Genomic DNA, 17,913 nt, shown 5'->3' with positions numbered 1-17,913 from the left:
AACTGTCCGAGCCCTCTCGGGGCGGGCGTTGGCAGCGAGCATTCCGATTGGGTGACCCACTAACAGAGGCTTCCGATTGGCCGAGGAAAGGCGCGCTGCTGATGACGCAGCCGAACGAGACACTATTCTCAGCTTCGATTGGAGAAGCGGCAAGCCCAGCCTCGAGGCAGGCCCGAGAGCGCGCCCAGCAACGCCCCAACGCCCCACCAGCTGATGCTGAACTGCCGGAAGGGGCGGAGCGAGCCCCAGCCTGGAACTCGGCCGCCCAGCCCCGGAGCGGCGCACATGATGCGGCGCGCTCCGCCCCCCGGGCCGCGGCGGACCGAGGGCGCCTTCCCCGTCCAGCTGCAGCGAGTTAGGCTGAACTGCACTGAGTGCATCACCTCAGCGCGTCCTCACCTTTTCCATGGCGAACATACCGGTACCGCCTTTAGTAACCCAGTTTCTGCAGTGAGGAGCAGCCAGCCAAATGCTTTCCCCTCCACTGTTCCACTGTTTTTTTTCACCGTAGAGTCATACTGCTACTGAAAAGACAGTGCAGCTGGCATGAAAAACAATCGTCATGCAAGATGCATATAAACTCTACACCAAGTGGCTTCTTTCCATAATTACAAGAGGTTTATCACGTGTACACCTAGCAGATCTATGGACTTCTGAGTACGGCAATGCCATTAGCAGTAAATTTCCCATTTTATTATTCTAGAAGGAACAGTCATAAATACAAGAATAACAGAAAAGGAGCCCTTTCTATTACAGGAAAGATGCTATCTATCATACAGCCTTTATTAAATGTGAAGGAAGGTGACCACCTACTGACTAGGACAGCTGCATAAGCATCTGCAAACCTAGATCTGAGCTTTCACTCCTGACTTTTGTGCATGACTAGGGGCAAATCAGTCAGGCAGTTTTACCACCAAGCTCAGAAAATGAGTAAGCTGGATGGATTGATTATATCCGAATGCAAAAAAAAAAAAAATGCACAGATTAAAGTTTATATCTTATTTTGTATTTATACGTTGTGACTATTTTTCCCAAGAAATAGGGATTTTTTGGTTGGTTTATTCTGATATTACCTTTTACCACTGTATGCACACATCCTTATTTAAGGTATTAGATGATTTAATATGCACCAGATCAGATTTTTACTATGACAAAAAATAATGAAGGAGAAATGACCTATTTACTAATTCAACTTTAACAGTCATGAATTGTATCAAATGCATTTTTAAAAAAATATAAAAGCAAGTACTGTTTTTAGATGTCTTTAATTCAAGTTAAAGTAATGGATTATACATTTAAGATCAGCATAGGGACAACAGACATTCAACTATGACAGTATTTTAAATTTAAAAATAATAGTTTTTTAAATCACAATTTAACAAAACTTTCAACAAAAAGAATAACAAAAAGTTATTCTAAGGATTATTACTACATTAGGCTATGAGGCACTTGGAGAGTTTACTATGGGAGCCACACAGGTATGGTAGACAGGAAGCAGCAACATATAGTTAAATTGACCAACAGCATAGGTAATTTTTTTTGTTCATATGCACATAAAACCTTTATACATATACAAGGTTCTTTGAGAAGCTCAAACTTTTCTACTTTAAACCTGTAAATTAAAAACCTCAGTCAGGAGTATCTCCTTTCAATACAGGTATTTGTCTCACGAAACACTATTCAAGTTTGGATGTGTTACACATTGCTTAAAAACTGCCATTTCCTTCTGATTGTTTGCATTCCTCATCAAAATTGTGAATATTTACTCAGTTCATGATGTTGTTGATTCTGTATTTTTCCTCTGGTAACATCAGGTTCTTTAATCATCAGGAATGTTAGTACTGATGCAAGAGCAAGCATAGAGCAATAAATTATTTGTGCATACCAAAGGAAAAGGTTGTTAAAGGAAGAGAGGGAGTACAAAAAAGTAATCACGAGGGACACTTTGTCAAAATTCTTTGAGCAGTTCTGACTTTTAAAGAGTGCCTGTGTAGCTCAGACACTACTCTGAAGTTTAAATTTTTCCAAAAATTTTCCAGTATTTTACTGGCACCTGCAGAGAGTAATTTGTAGTTATACAGCTGTTCACGCCTGCAGAAATGTCATGTGTCTGCTTCTAAACCATTAGCACAAAGATCATGTTTTGTTGAGAAAGTAAATAAATTATTTTCTCCACAGTGGCTCAGGAGCTCATAGAAATTGGAAACTAAAAGGAGAACATTGCAGATGATGCTGCCAGAACAGAATTTTGAACTGCTGGATAACTTAGTGACAGCCTGAAAACAGCACAGTAGACTTCACTTCAGGTACTCAACCCCCAGGGAAGCATGGGCACAAAGAGCCACATTACAAAATGATGTTGCCAAACTATGCACTGTCTTTATAATAAAACAATCCCTTACCATCTGTAGTTTGCCATATGCAGGAATTCTGATGATTTAATTGTCAGCCTGTGCTGTGAAAATAAAAAAAGAGGGTAGAAAAAAACAGGCTATTTTTTATTTCTAAAATACTGTACGACATCTATTAATTTTGCAAGGGTGCTAATAATAACCTACTGCAAATTTTGAGACAGAAAGCAGTTTATAGGTTGATACTCAATTCAAAGAACACAGAAAGTTTGGTTTCACTGCTGCGTACCGAATCTCCCTTGTACTTGCTCTGCTTGCTCACGTTGTCTTCTGTGTAAGTTATGTTTATATCTTCATGAACCTTTCTGAATTTAGTATCATAGCCTCATAATTTAGGGTCCTAGAAGCTGTGCAGCACTGAACTTTGAAGGCTTGGGAAGAGGTAGGAGAGAAGAATTTGTAGCAAGAAGCCAACCCTGTAACGGCAAGGCCAGACCTCTCCTGTCTACAGGGCAGCAACAGAACTAGTTGTACAGTATCTAGTGCAGTAGCACTTCAGAGTCAATTGCTACCCAAAACGGTTCAAGCAACATGCGACTGAAAACAACTACTTTCTTACTGAAAAATTTATTGTGTTAAAATGTCAAAAAGAGTTCCTCTTGCTCAACTAAGAAATTTCTCACTGAACAAGTTTATCAATTCTGTCTCCAGAATGTTTCTTAAGATTTTTTTTTTCTTTTCTAAAAAGGAAGCTAACATTAAATTTTATACAATATAAAATTGTATAAATTTCTCCTTTAAGTAAGTGGTAAAAATTGCCTTTCTATATGCACATGCAAAACTAAAACAGAGCTGGAAAGAAAGGCTAAAGACTTGCACACAAGACATAACCATACAGTATGGATAACCAAATGAGATTATTTTAATCAAATATTATGTAGGAGACAATGCTCTATTTTAAAGCGTTAAGAGTCTGTCAATTCCTGCCTGCTTTTGACACTCGCTTGATCAATATAAGGTTTGCTCAAAGCAACAGAAATCCATAAATTAACCAGAGAAGGTGAGGCTTTGTGTTCAAACAGACCCTGTCTGACCTCAGTGATAAACAACCAGCTTTGTGGAGCCTAATGCACAACCAAGACAAAACACGTAGCTAGGTCCTCCGTTATTTCAGCACAGAATAGCTAGTGTTCCGGCAAGGTAGTTTTATGATACAACCCGGAATGCATCCCCAAAGTATGCTGTATCGGAGATAATGTCAGAAAGCTAAGCAAACTGCTTTACACAGGTACGCAAAGGCAGGGCAGCGCCTGAGTGCGCGCAGGTGTAGCTGCGGCTCGGCATCGCCTCAGGCCGAGCGAGGCGCGCTGCCGTGCGCGGCCTGCCTTCGAGCAGCCGGTGGCTCCCGGGAGCGCGAGGCGGTTTTTCACCGCGCGGGCTGCGCTCACGGCGACTAGCCCAAATCCTCCCGCTGCCCGTGACTCCCGCGCGGGGCGGCCCCACTCACAGCTCTGCCGCAGCCCCGCCGAGCGCCGCCGCCAGCCGCGCCCGCGCAGCCCTCCGCCTCCGCGGCCCTTCCCGCCGCGCCGCGCTGTTCCCCGCGCGCTCCCCCGCCCGCCGCGGGCTGTTCCCCTCTCACGCCCCCTCCCCCCGTCGCAGAGCTCCGGACCCAAGATGGCCGCCGTGTCAGTTTCGGGCTTCGCCGCCGTCCGGCCTTTGCCTTTCGGTTCTCGGCTTCCTCAGGCCTCGGTGAGTGGCGCCGGCGCCGCCGCGCCGGCTCGGGTGCCCGGTGCAGAGGAGCACGGGCACGGGCGGCCGGCGCGCACTCCGGCCTGCGGCGGGGGAAGGCCTGCTGGGCGCTCCAGGCTCGCGGCCTGCTCCGGCCCCATCGCCGCTCTGCGCCAGGCCCGGACCCGGCCGCCCGCTCCGCTGGGCCCGCCAGGCTTGGAGCCTGGAGCAGGGGGCGGTGGCGGCCGCGGCGCGGCGCGGATGAGGCGGGCGGCGCAGGCTGCGGGGCCGCGGGCTGGGCTTCGCTCGGTCGCTGGCGCCAGAGAGCGCGGATGAGGCGGGCGCGGGCCCGGCCAAGCCGGTGCGGGCAGCCGGGCTGCGCTGCCGTCTCTGCGCGGGGGGGGGGGGGGGGCGGAGAGGAGTGTGGGCCCGGCTGGTGGCCTGCGCCTCGTTTCTCTGGGTCTGCGCGGAGCGAGGCGCTCGCTTGGAGCAGGGCTCCACCCGGGGCTCCGTGTGGGGGTCCCTCCCGGAAGGCGGAGGGGGGTGAGGGACAGCAGGTGCAGGGCCGCTGTCCGCGGATAGCCCGCGGGCAGCCGCTGGGACTGTGCTGGCGTCGCCCCGGCCTGGCCGGCGGTTACATAACGGGCTGGGCCCCGAGCTGCGCCTGGCAGGGAGGGCTGCCTGTGCCCTCAGGGTCCCAGGGCACCCCGGTGCACTGCTTTGCCTTGCCCTCCACCTCTGCTAGTGGGGCAAGAGCTCTAGGCAAGCACTGCTGCTTCTCTGGTTGGAACAGTAGTTTTTAATCTTTCCATGACTGGCTGTGTGGAGCTGTGCGAAGGTCTGTCTGTGCATGTGTCTGATGCTGTGTGCAAATGTGTTTTGTGTGTTGATAAATTCTTTAGTACTTCCTAGAAAGCAGAGTGGGAGAACTGTGTCGACAACTAACTCGTAACTAAAACTTTTCTTGTATAAAATCTTATAAACTGTTTACTGAAAGGAATAAATCCTTTAAGGTTAGTGTACTTTCACAGTAGAACTTTGCCTCAATGTATTGTTACCACGGTGAGAAAAAGTCTTTTTTAACAAATGCTAAAAAGACTGTGAAGTAGAGCCTCATACCCTTCCATCTGCATCTTTAATTAGCAGTGACATAAGCATTCCTTCTTCATTGTGTATGGTCACCTGTTACTTTGTCCTCAAGTGTTTTCAGTGTGTCTCATCTGTGGAAGATTATATTGTTGTATTCTTCTTTCCTATGGTCTTTGAAAATGGAACATCTAATTACAATCTCAAGCTGTTTTTTTTTCTTTTTTTCTTAATGGAACAACTGTCATAGCTTTTCTTAGCAGGAGGGAGTTAGACCTATTATTACATTCCTGGAAAAGTTCTGAAAGTTTCCCTCTTGCTGTTTGGTCAAGGCTCTTGACAATTCTTACTGCTTTCTATTTAAGTTTCAGGCACTGTCTTCAGTGGGCAAAAATCACGAGAGTTCCTGCTTTTTAAAAATCCTTGATTTTGTTTCCCCCCGCCTCATTAATGTAGATTGTGATCACTAATGATATAAACTCAGTGCAGAATTAACTGACCTTCTTGCTCTTATTTTTTTTCCCTCCACTAGGATATACTGGATTAGTTATTTCAATGTTAAGTCATACTTTTATTTGCAGTAAATATATGACCTTAGATATATGATTAAGTGTTTCAGAACAGTAGTAACGGATTAAAAACTCTACTATGTGTTTAATGAATTACTATAGTTTTTTTTTTCCTTTTCATTCTTTGGAAATGACTGTCTTCTTGTTTTCTTCCAGGCCTAATGTTACAGTTTCTCTGATTGTGAGTGTAAAGACCTGAAGTCGAGGTGAGATGTGCTGAAATCTTAGTATCTTTGTGGGAAAACTTCAGAGGAAGCTGCTATGGAATTTACTAGAAGGAATGAATAAATTTATAATTGTTTTGCTTTCCTCTTTTCAGTTTGAAAACAATTCAGGTCTGAGAAAGGAGGAGTAATTCAGAACAGAAAACGTGTATGCTATGGTTAACTGTTTACCATCATCCGAGAATCTGTTTTCCCATGGTGTGAAACTTGTTCAGCATCGGGATAAAGGATAACGACTCTATGGATATACAGAATTTTTCACCATGGTAAAACTCGCCAACCCGCTGTATACGGAGTGGATTTTGGAGGCGATCAAAAAGGTAAAGAAACAAAAACAGCGTCCTTCGGAGGAGAGGATATGCAATGCAGTATCTTCGTCACATGGTTTGGACCGCAAAACTGTTCTGGAACAGTTAGAGTTGAGCGTTAAGGATGGAACTATTCTAAAAGTCTCCAATAAGGGTCTCAATTCCTACAAGGATCCTGATAATCCTGGGAGAATAGCACTTCCAAAGCCTCGGAACCATGGAAAGTTGGATGGTAAACCAAACGTGGACTGGAATAAACTTATCAAACGCGCAATTGAGGGCTTGGCTGAATCTAGTGGCTCATCCTTGAAGAATATTGAGCGCTTTCTGAAAGGTCAGAAAGATGTGTCTGCGTTATTTGGAGGTAGTGCTGCCTCTGTTTTTCACCAGCAATTAAGATTAGCTGTCAAACGTGCTGTTGGCCATGGGAGGCTTCTTAAAGATGGACCTCTGTACCAGCTCAACACTAAGGCAACCACTAATGCCGATGGGAAGGAGAGCTGTGAGTCTCTTTCCTGTCTCCCTCCAGTGTGTCTCCTTCCCCATGAAAAGGATAAGGTAAGACTCCATTTGCACCAGAATTTTATTGGAATTGATGATGTGTTAATACAGAGTTGCAATTTGAGGTCAATTTAAGTTGCATCTTGTAAGTTTGAAATGACCAATGTGCTTTGAGGATCGTGCTTCCTCCAAGTTTCTGGGCATGACCAAAGGAAACCTAATGGGTAAAAACTTGCACTTTGGACCTGAAAACTGCAAATGACTTACTAAGAGGAATTCAATTATTATGTTTCTATATGGTGGAACTGAACATATGATGAGAGGCTTACTTGAGTTATGTTAGCAAAACATGGGAAGTAAACCTTCATACTTCAAAGTGAGGTAGATTTGCAAAGCAGCCTTGAAAAGCATCTTATTTTCATATTTTTATCTGACTGCCAGCTCAGCTGCTTATCTGAATACAAGTGACATAGTGAAGCTCTGATTAGCAGTTGGGGCTTAATACTGTGTTAGAGGCTTTCTGCATTAATAGTAAAAAATCTGGTTTCTGTCTCAGCACAGATTTCTTGTAAAATATGAAGGAAAAGTATGTAGAATATAGCAGTTAAAAGAAGGGCTGAAACTGGGGAATGTGGAGAGCAAGCAAATGTTGGCGTGAACACTAATGAACTTCTACTCCCTTTTGTGTGCCCTACAACCTTTGGGGGTGGTTCATGAGAAAAAAATAAAGCAGTTTGTGTTTTCTCTTATTTGTATGCCTTTTTTCTTCTTTCCATCTTTTTGTGTGCGAAAGATCTTTTACTCACTGATACAACACTGAGATCAAGTTGGCTGAGCAAAATTGATACCCAGTCAGTGTCTTTTCTGTCCCTGCTATACTGCTGTGGAAATAGAGTAAAGCTGAAGTCTGTTCTTCGTTTATTGTAGACCAAGTTGCCAGTAATTCATACCTTTGCATTACAAGTCCAGGATTTCTGGAACATGAAAATTATTTTATCTGTCTATAATGCTTGATATATATTTTTCAGCCATGATACAGATTTTTTGTTGGAAATAACCTCCTCAGTGATGAGTTCTTTTAAGTGTGTGCTGCCAATGCTTTTCAGATCAGTTTCAGACTCGAGAGAGACTGCTTCTTTATGGTCTGTTAGAGTTTGAAGACTTAAGTACTGTAGGCATCTTCTTCCTTAAAAAAAACCTGCAAAGCTGCTGTATCACTGATAAGTGTTCTTGTGTGTTTTAATTGTAGGAGGACTGCTGTGGACACAGTACTTACTAGTGACAGTGATGTGTTGTGGGCTGTTGAAATGTAGAATTAAATATGATTATCTTGAAAATTTTGCCAGCTTCTTCCATCCTTTTCTAAGTGGTCTGTCTACATATGTTTCTTATGTGCTTCTCCAATGAGATCTCTAGTCAAACTGGTAGAGTTATAAAATGGTATGAAAACAGCTTGTAAACAAGACTGATGCATGTGGCAACTGGATTGAGAGTGGTAGTAACAGTGGAAAATATTAGCTGTGCATGTTATTACCACATTGTATTTCACAGCCTATCCAGTTTTCTTGTAATGTGCCAAAACTCGGGACCAGTGCAGTTTTTCTTTCAGGTGAATTGTTCCAAGGAGGCTTCCTCATCTTAACATGGGATATGTCAGAGCGGTGAATGATTCTATGGGCTACTATAAAGGCTGCATTTGGTTTGGGGTTTGTGTGCCCCCCCCCCCCCCCGTGTGTATGTATGTGTGTATATGTATGTTTTGAGCTGTTACATCTGCTCCTTAATTCCTCTCTACTGACTGAGGTTGGAGCAGTTTAAAAGTTAAAAGGGTTGCTAGTAACATTAGAAATGGTGTTACATGCTGTAAACTCTTTTGCAGTAAGTACAACAAATTTTGCAAGGGATTTATTCAATGAATTCTTCTGATCTTTATTTAAAACTAAGATCCTAGATTTCTGCTCTTCATGTACCATATCTGTGCTGTGTAATCCATGCTGAGTTGCATGCTTGTTTCTTGAGTCGTTTTGAAGATGTGAAATTAAAACATCTATGTAAATTCTGCCAGTTTTAATTGACCTGCAGGTCAATGGAAACCAAAAGGTCAATTTCTCTTGTGCAGAATTGCTAAGGCACAATTTTTTCTGCAGACATTATGTGATAATCTTCCTCCGCTACTGTCTTGTGTTAAATCTGAAAGAGTTATGCAGGTGCAAAATACACACTATGAAGCAGTCAATTTCTCAGGTTATTGGGTCCTTGAGAAGGGTGTACAGTTCTGTTTTCTCCCCCCCCCCAATTTAATCATGGTGCATAGATTCTTCAAGAGTGTGGCAACAATGTAACTCAGATTTTTAGAAGAATCTTAGCAACCATGTTAATGTAACATCAGCCTCCCAAACCTGTGAATAAGAGAAATGTCATTATGATTTCTGTATTCTTATTTTCTTTTATTATTGCACCGTGTTTGGTCTTTAACATCCATTTAACAACTTTTCATATTTTCTTATGATCTAGATTTGGGATCCTTAAAGGAATAATATTTTCTTCTTTTTGTTTGTTTAACTGAGCTGCAAGTACTTACCTGGCAGTGTTTGATAGTCGTGTCACTTGTATTAGATACCTGAGAACAAATACTCAACCCTGGATGTTTTCCCTTTTATTATGATTAGCTTGTAGGAAGTCTATGGAATTTGTAGCCTTAAACTTTTAATATACATGTTAAATAGTACTATAGAACTATTTATGTTTACTATCTTATATTTACTACATCTCTTTTTTTTTCTTCAAAGTTTTTTTTTTTTCTTTTCTTTTTTTTAACCTCAGTGTTCTGTGAATACTATGTTACCACATTCAGTGCCAAAAAGCTTGGCAGGTTATCATGGTTTCTCAGGCTGATGCAGTAAGGACATGCTGCTGACAGGTTGTGAAATCCTGAGTCTTATAGACACTATTTGGATTAAAATGAGCAAACAAACAAAATGCTGTTGATGGGCAGAGCTCATTGCTGAAATTTGGTTACCTGTTAGGAACAGTGGGTAGCAAAAAGGGAGTTCTCTTAACTTCAGTTTTAAGTACTGTATGTGCTTTCACTCACGCACAGCCTTTTGGGAAGTATGGCCTTTTCTTCAATTTCCTGTAGTTTGGAAGCTAAAATAGGAAATGCAGTTAAGAGCTATTTTTACCTTCCTTGTGACACCTTGGACCAAACGCTGGAATTGAATTTGATATTGTTTGTATAGTAGGTGACAGACTGATAAGATCTGTGATACCTATTCCCTTTTGTGGAAAGGAAGGAGGTAGATAGGGGGATGGCCAAACTGTTGCAATATCTAGAAGTAAATAGTTCGTACTGAAATTGTAATGAAAGCGAAAACAATGAATTCCACTTCTTGGTTAAGTATCAGGCCAAGTACTATTCCTTGAACATAGATGGAGCTGAGGAAGTGTAGATATCAGGCCTCCACATCCGTTCAGCCAGAGAGATAGCAAGTGTGGAGTAAAGAATGTTTTGCACCAAATCCAGTATCCATCAATGATTTTTTTTTCTTTTTCTTTTTCTTTCTCGTATCTGGAGGGAAAGAGCAATACTGTGCAGCTGGACTATAAAATATGTAATTGTACTATTACAGTCCAATTTCTACAATAAAGCCCTGATACATGAACTAGTTCTTTGAAGTATAACTGTCACTTCTGATTCATGTGCATTTAGTCTGCTTGCAGAGTGAAATGATTTTAGTCTTTAAAGTATATTCCTAGAATCAATTTCTGTATGCTAGCACTTGTTCAGAGGATCAGTTTTATTTCTTGAAAATTTTTACAATTTATTATTAAAAAAATTCTTTTTCTAAGTGGAAAAACTTCTTTGCTGCTTTAGAAATCATAACTTACAATGAATGCTATCAGTCTTCAGGTAGTTGACAGAACTTATTCATGTTCATAGAAGTCGAACAGAATCAACAATCATACTGTTTTAGCATGTGCTAGGTATTGAAGTATGTTTGGGAATAGAAAGTCTTCATAAAAGAGTATTCAGAAAAAAAAATAGAGTATCTTGAGGAAATTTTCTGGGATATTTCACTACTGCTCAATTTGACTTGGGTTTTTACTGTTTTGTTGTTGCTTGTGATCAGGGCAGGTACCGTTGGGATGATTTAGGAAATTAGTTTTTCCTGCCAACACCTTGCATCTCTGCCAGGGGTCATCGTGGCCATTTCAAGGCAATGCAAGTGGTGTGTTGCTTCTCAACTGCTGCAGTTTGTAGCTCAGTGTGTTACTGTAAAATGAAATTGGTAGTTTTATGTGCTGCACAGTGAAATACTACTGCAGTTGGAGGGAGGGAACCTTCACTGAAGGGGCAGAGGACAGCAGGGGGCAGTAGCCTCTTTAATCAGTCCTGTTGTGAATTGTCAGGATGTCAGAGGCCTTGGTTGCATGCTTTTGAGTCTGCAGTGAGACCTGCTTTACCTATATTTTATATATATCACCAATCCTTTTATTTCCTTGCTTACCTTCTGGTACAAAAAAAAATGCATTTGCAAGATGACAAAGACTGATTTCTCTCTTTTATAGCCACTTAGTTTCAAATACTCTATTCATTTGAAGCATGAAAAGCTATGTCATATTTATGCATGGCTATGAAACACATCTATTTAATTGTGAGAAACTGCTCATGCAGATCTGTGCTGCATCTTCAGAATGCTGAGGACAAGGATTGCAATACATCAAGAGTGCTTTTGATAAGATATGTTTAAACAGATTTTTGTGTTGTTGTTTTTCACCTTTGCTAGTGGACAGTGCAGAAATAGAAGATTCACTGAATCTGTGTTGATCTGGAATGTCCTGGCTTCAGTTCCTGTTCTGTTTTGTACAACAGTCTTTATTTGTAGGGCTGTAATATCTAATAGTTTGAATTGTATTGTATTAGTACTATACCAAAGGGTAACTCAAAAGCATCTTGTTTTAGAAAACTTAGCATTTAGAGTAAAATAAGAAAAAGTACATAAGATAGAGCATGAGGTAGTATAATCTATCTAATAGATAGGGGTCATAGCATGCTAGCTACTTGCTCAAATTTTTAATTATATCTCTTAGCAGCTACAAAGCAAATACATTAATGGTTTTGAGATGATAAAAATTTTATGACCATGTGTTACAACAATATTTATTGCAGTGTATATCATCCTTTGGAACTGTTTAACTGGATCTCAGATTTGTGTAACATGATAGTCAATCTAGAAGGAAGAATCCAGCCACAACTTGAATAATAGCTGTAGACAAAAACTAATGAAGATGTAGTAGACCGGAGTATAATATTTGTCTAAAAGTCCAGGCAAACTGTGTTACCATATTAGTGAAGCAGTTTTTGAGAAATACTAAATAATGCTCTTATCCTCACAGTGCCAGAATATGATATGTCACTGCCCTGTGTATTCTCTTCGTGTATTCACTGTAAACAAAAATAGTAGTGACATTTAACAAATAGAAATCCGGTTTACTATTTGTGTGGCCTATGTAAGGTGTTTTTGCTGTATGACTGCAATTAACAATGCTATTTAGTACTTTTAATGTTTCATATAGTATTATTGCAATTCAGCAGTTACTACAATATTACAGTACAACAGTGTTTAGCACTCTTTAAGGCCACGATCTTGTGTGCAATATTATTGTGAGGAACTAGACAGTAATAAGATGAAGGTGTTAAGGCTGGAGAGTCTAGGTGGAAATAGCTAACCTTCTATTTCTGTTGGTAACTGCTACAGAACAGTTTTAAATGGCTGTAAGAATGTCCGTAAACTTATTATTATAACAAATGTGATAACAAGAAGTCAGCTAATCCAAAGGGATATTGAAATAGTTGCTGTATATGGTGGATGTTTCCAGAGCATTTGAAATGTGATCGTAGAACAAAAAGTAGGACAGTTTGTTGTAACTAAAAGGAAAGTATCAGTCATATTAATTGATCTCCATTTGCACTCTCCTTAAAACTGCTTTTTATGTCAGTTAAAATTAGAGAGAGACGCAGTAGCCTTTAAGTAAATAGCTGAATATTGTCCTATAGTACATCTGAAAGTATCAAGGTCTGTTAAAACCGTTCTGAATATATTTCCTTAAAAAAAAAAAAAATCAGGAAAACCTTTTTGATTGAATAATAGGAGGATTGTTAGAGCAATATTTACTTTGGTATTACCTCTTGTGTTTCTAGTGGCATATCTGTTTCCTCATTTTGTTTTGCTATTTATATCTGTCTATCTTTATTTATAATTTTAATTGAGGGGGTATTACATGTGCAGCATCCTTTAGGTCTTTTCCCATTATAAATAATAATTCAAGATCCTTGTGTGCACTCATTGTGTTTGCCAGATGAAGCCTAACTTCTTGTATCCTTTCAGAAAGTTGTTTTGCTAAGAAGACATCATAGTTCTTTTGGAGGCCATTAAGTATGTGATAACTGTTGCTAAATTGTGCCCATTTTAAGTAATACCTGTTAATTCTATTTCTTAAAGCAAAGAACTGTCCCATTACTAGTAGGGAAGTTATTTGTGGGTTAGTTTATTTTGGGTGGCAGAGCACTGTAATTATAGTTGAAGAGCTCACCCTTGCCCTCCAAGGGTGCTCTTCAAGCTTTAGCTCTCAGCTGGAGTAGGATTAGGATTGACTCTCTTCCAGCAGGTTCCTTGAAAGACAAGACTGTACTTCTCTGTCTAAAAAGTCATGGTTCATAACAGATGGCCTCCATCTGTATTCTGTGTAATTCTGGAAACCTAAGTGCTAAAAAATTACTCCAAACTTGATTCACATGTGAATATGTGAAGCAGTTTGTAATAATAGACCAAATTTAAGTGGGTCAGAAATTTTACTGTCGTGAGCAACTGTGAATGGATACAATAAGATGATGCATTTTGACGGGGTGAGTGCTCCAGAATGAGACCAACAGGAGGTCTGGCAGAATCTGGAATACTGTTAACTTCGAAAGACATCAGATGCTACTGTGATAGAGCAGCTATGTCAATGGCTGGATACTACTGGGGAGGAAGTGTTTGTGACAGCATGCTCTGACACAGCTTCAGCAGAAACTGAATATAGGATGCTAGGCTTCAATGAAATGAAACTGGTCCAATGTGTTGGCTGGATCCCTGCTGTTAGTGCTTTCTGTGCTGGAGATTGTTGGCATATACGGAATGACACATCTCTGAATTGTGGTTAATAAAGGAATCTTATTTATTGCAGAGCTTTAAAGTAAGGTCAGACCAGGAGGGTGGATGATGGAGAATATTGTTAAATAAATAACAGCCTGGTTCCAGTGTTAGCTTTGTTATGTAACAGGAAGGAAAAACAGTAGAGAGAATGATGGTATATAATTCTCTCCCTGGCCTTCTCCTAGTTTCCCAGCAAGTTTGTGCTTGGTGCAGTGTCCTCCTTTTCTGCTATTACACTTTATTGTAAGTCATTGTGGTAGAAAAAAATAGTTAAAAAGGCATTAGTATTAAATGAAGTAATGTCTTTTTTATTCAAGAGGTTCCATGTTCTTAAAATAACTGCTAAATATGCAATCAACAGAAAATCTGGGAAAGAAATCCTCTGTGTGACATTGCCAATTCCTTTGACCACTGTCCTCTCTGGAGTATGCAGGTAGATATGTGTTACTGCTACTTGCCTCTTTAAAGGGTTGCAAGCTAAATTTATCCTAATGAGCTGTAATAAGTCATGTACTCTTCATTCCATCTCTTCAGGTCTGCACCTTATTTGTTGTGTAAGCCTGACTTTAACCTCTCTGTTCTCAAAAGTTTTTTTGGCTATGTGAACGCCTTTCCTTGGAACAGATACTGATACTGCTTCATGCATTGGATAGGAAATTGTAATTCATTGCTAGTTTCATCACTCAGGAATCTCTCTTTCAATTGCCGTTGCTGTTGTGGTAAACCTGAACCTGTGGTGAGATCGGAAATGAGAGAAGTGCATCCATAGGTATTGACCCTTGCGTAGGAAACGGAATCCCACTGGCAACATATTTGCTTGCTTTGAGATACTTTTGTAGGTCAGTTAATCAGTCTGTGGACCCATATATTAATCATGAATTACAACGTAAAAATAATTATTTTTTTCCCAGCGTGTTGCTATGAAGATCCATGAATTGCCAGCACTTCTGATTGTTAATGCCTCAATTAGTTCACTGTATTCTTAAAAATTGGATAGAGCAAATTATGGATCTTGCTATAAAGCTAAATATCTGCATAAGTATTACAAAACTATGATAACAGAATTTTTCCTATTTCAGAATCTTTGCTTTTGAATCTCAGTATCCACAAATTGAATCACCATTCCATCTCCATTTTTTTCATGAGTAAAATGGGAATTTTGTCAAAACTAGTGGTGTTTCGAATTATAAAGAAAATCACCTTTTCTACTTGTTTTCTCTCAGTTTCTGTTATTCTCTCTAGTCTAATCTTTTTTTAAAAAGGCCCAGAAAAATCTGTGACCTATGTAGCTTGCAGATACGTCTGTTTGACTTAAGTTAAAATTCTTTAAGAATATATAGTGTCCTCTGCCCACCCCCTTCCTCCCTCAAGAATTAGGTGTCTCCTCAGTCCTTAAGTTTCAATCCTGAAAATTTAGTAATAAAGTCTCTTGATTGCAGTGCTGGATCTTGTGAGTTTGTCTGGACCCACTGTGAATTTCTTGAAAGCCCATATGAAAGAAAAGGAAGTAGTACTGCTGTTCAATGTGACAATAAATAAGCTTCATTTTTTGCATGGACCTTACTGATTAGCAATTTCTGTTGTAATGATCTCAAGGGGAGAAAAAATAGATGCCTTTGTTTTGTGCTAATACTGAATACTTTTTAAAAAAAAATCTATCCGTAAAGCTGTAGTGACTGACTACTTTTCTTCAGCACATACATTTCACATGGATTTGAAAATGCAGGGTGCCTTCATGTGGGCAGTTTCTCAGCAGCAGATCTCTGATGGAAAAGGTTTTATCTGTGCCTATTTGGGTTCTTGCCAGACTTGCTTTTACAGTCTGCATCAGGCTGCCTACGTAAAGAGTGCCCTGTGCTTGTGCAGAGGGCCCAGGGGTGGGGGAAGAAGAATTGCTGTTGGAGCCTTTGTGCTATTTGACATACTAATGAGGACTGTGGTCCAGGAACGTGGGACTTCGTGAAACCTTTCTGTGAAGAGTGTTACATGATGTTGAGTGACTGATTTTTGATAGTGAAGGGATGTATGCAGAGGGGTATGGATTGTTGTGGTTTTTCTTTTTCTTCTTCTTCTTTTTTTTTTTCTTCTTTTAAATCTAGTGTTCAAGGTAGATCTTAATACATAAAGTTTGGTCACATAGTTGTGCTTGTTTGGGTATCCCGAGTAAATTGCAGATAGTGACCCTGGATCAGATATTTTCAGCCTGCACTGAATTCTCATTTACAGTCCTTTTCGTGCCTTCTCTGTTATCATTTTTACGTGAGTCTCTGCGTTGTTAGATATTTTTGTTAGTTTGTGTTTGTATTCTAATCAAAGTGTTTTCCTTTCTTTCATGGGGACAAATAATGTTAAGGTTAAGCAGTGTACAATGCCTAAAGATGGAATAATTTACTACATACATGAAAATTACTTAGATGATTGCAAAACTTTCTGCTAAATAAAACCTTTTTGGAAGTCAAAGTTAACGCTGAAGTTGCTTATTTTCTGTGAAAAACAGAAGTGTCGTGGAATGCAGACTGTTCCCAGTGGGAGGAGTTAAACTTTTAATTTGACATTTTTGTTGGTTTGAAGGGTGTGTTTTGCTTCTGCAGCTGTGGAAGTCTGACTTAGAAATATTGTTTCATCTAAAATTGTGATGTGGTCATCTGTTGTTCATAAGATAACATTCCTTATTCTCATGAAAATTAGAAAACTGGGGCAATATGTGGGAGACAGAATTTAAATGATATAGCTTTGAATAAAGAAAACCTCAGTAACCTGAACTGCCATGTTCCTGAGTCAGAGGGTCAAATAAAGTGGATTTCTTTTGGTTGCAAATTAAGAAATTTGAGTCTTCCTCCATATGTCACCCTTGCCCAATAATTTGCAGGCAGAAAATCTTGGCGTGCAATTCTGACTGTGACATACAAATCTTGAATTCTTTTAGTCCTGTGATTAGAGGAGTTGTTAGCTCTGGGAAGTTTGTTTAATGATGAACTGTCTAAATATTTCAAATTGAGATTCTGTAAATTTCTTATGTACACGTCTGAGGTAATTTTTTCTGTTTGAATGTCAGCATCAGTTAGTATGCACATTGTTGTTATTTTTTTCCCCTGAATTTAAAAATGTCATGATTGCTGCATAGAATTCAGCCCATATATGTTGCAGTAATATCTAAGCTATTAACCTTCATATTCCAAGTAGTTAGCATTTCAGACTGTCTCCGTTGCAGTAGTCTTTCTCCAAACAAGAGTAGACTTATTTTGAAAGTATTTTATTTTAAAATTTTAAAAAGTTTTCTTTTTTTAATGACCTCTCTTACGAGGTCATTTTATTTCTGTTATGAAGACAATATGTATTTCATACTTGTCATTTCCACTGTATACTTCTTTCTCATCTTTTCCCTTAGGTTCATTTTAATGCAGTCATATTTTAGACTGTGTATTCTGCCATATAAATACGCTTAATTCTCTCAAATGAGACCCAGCCAAATGAATTGGAGACAAAATATCCATTGACACTGGAAAAATACATACACGTGTTAATGTAAGTCTTTCATGTGATTCATAAAATACACTTAACATTGTTTTCTTGACCGCAAACCGTATTTTAAGAAATTTCTCTTTTAATCTTAAGTTGATCCATATTGTTCCTTTGCCACATTGTTATCAGAGATCATAAAGAATTGGGATTTGATGATACTTGGAATAAGAAAGGTGCGTGACTCTCCAGATGCAAAAAAAGCTGTACACAGCACTGCCACAAATTGATATTACTGAATAGTACTTCGCAAATTATGCTGGTTTCACTATATACAACAGAAAACATTCTTTGTAAAATTACTTTGGTAGTATAAACATCACTAGTCCTGTTTTACTGAGGCACAGGCGCCGAAGCAATTTCCTTCCCCACCTTCCTGCATAAAAGGCATGGAGTATAATCCAGACTTTCTGATGCCCTGCTCATTGAAA

At 39.9% G+C, this 17,913-nt stretch overlaps 1 protein-coding gene across 2 annotated transcripts in view; it reads left to right on the top strand.

The window, feature by feature from the left end:
- The first annotated feature begins 4,020 nt into the window (after positions 1-4,020).
- The window catches only part of KAT6A (lysine acetyltransferase 6A), a 46,536-nt gene continuing 32,643 nt past the window's right edge, over positions 4,021-17,913 (top strand). The window contains exons 1-3 of one of the 2 annotated variants that reach the window (XM_062596722.1): positions 4,021-4,100; positions 5,891-5,940; positions 6,054-6,824. In XM_062596722.1, coding sequence (XP_062452706.1) covers positions 6,222-6,824 — 603 coding nt within the window. In that variant the 5' untranslated portion in view covers positions 4,021-4,100; positions 5,891-5,940; positions 6,054-6,221. The remainder of the gene's footprint in view (positions 4,101-5,890; positions 5,941-6,053; positions 6,825-17,913) is intronic. The other variant, XM_062596723.1, reaches the window with a different exon arrangement.

This window comes from Rhea pennata, chromosome 28 (genome assembly GCF_028389875.1).
Source record: "Rhea pennata isolate bPtePen1 chromosome 28, bPtePen1.pri, whole genome shotgun sequence".
Lineage (NCBI taxonomy): Eukaryota > Metazoa > Chordata > Aves > Rheiformes > Rheidae > Rhea > Rhea pennata.
This window is presented reverse-complemented; position numbering and strand designations above follow the sequence as displayed.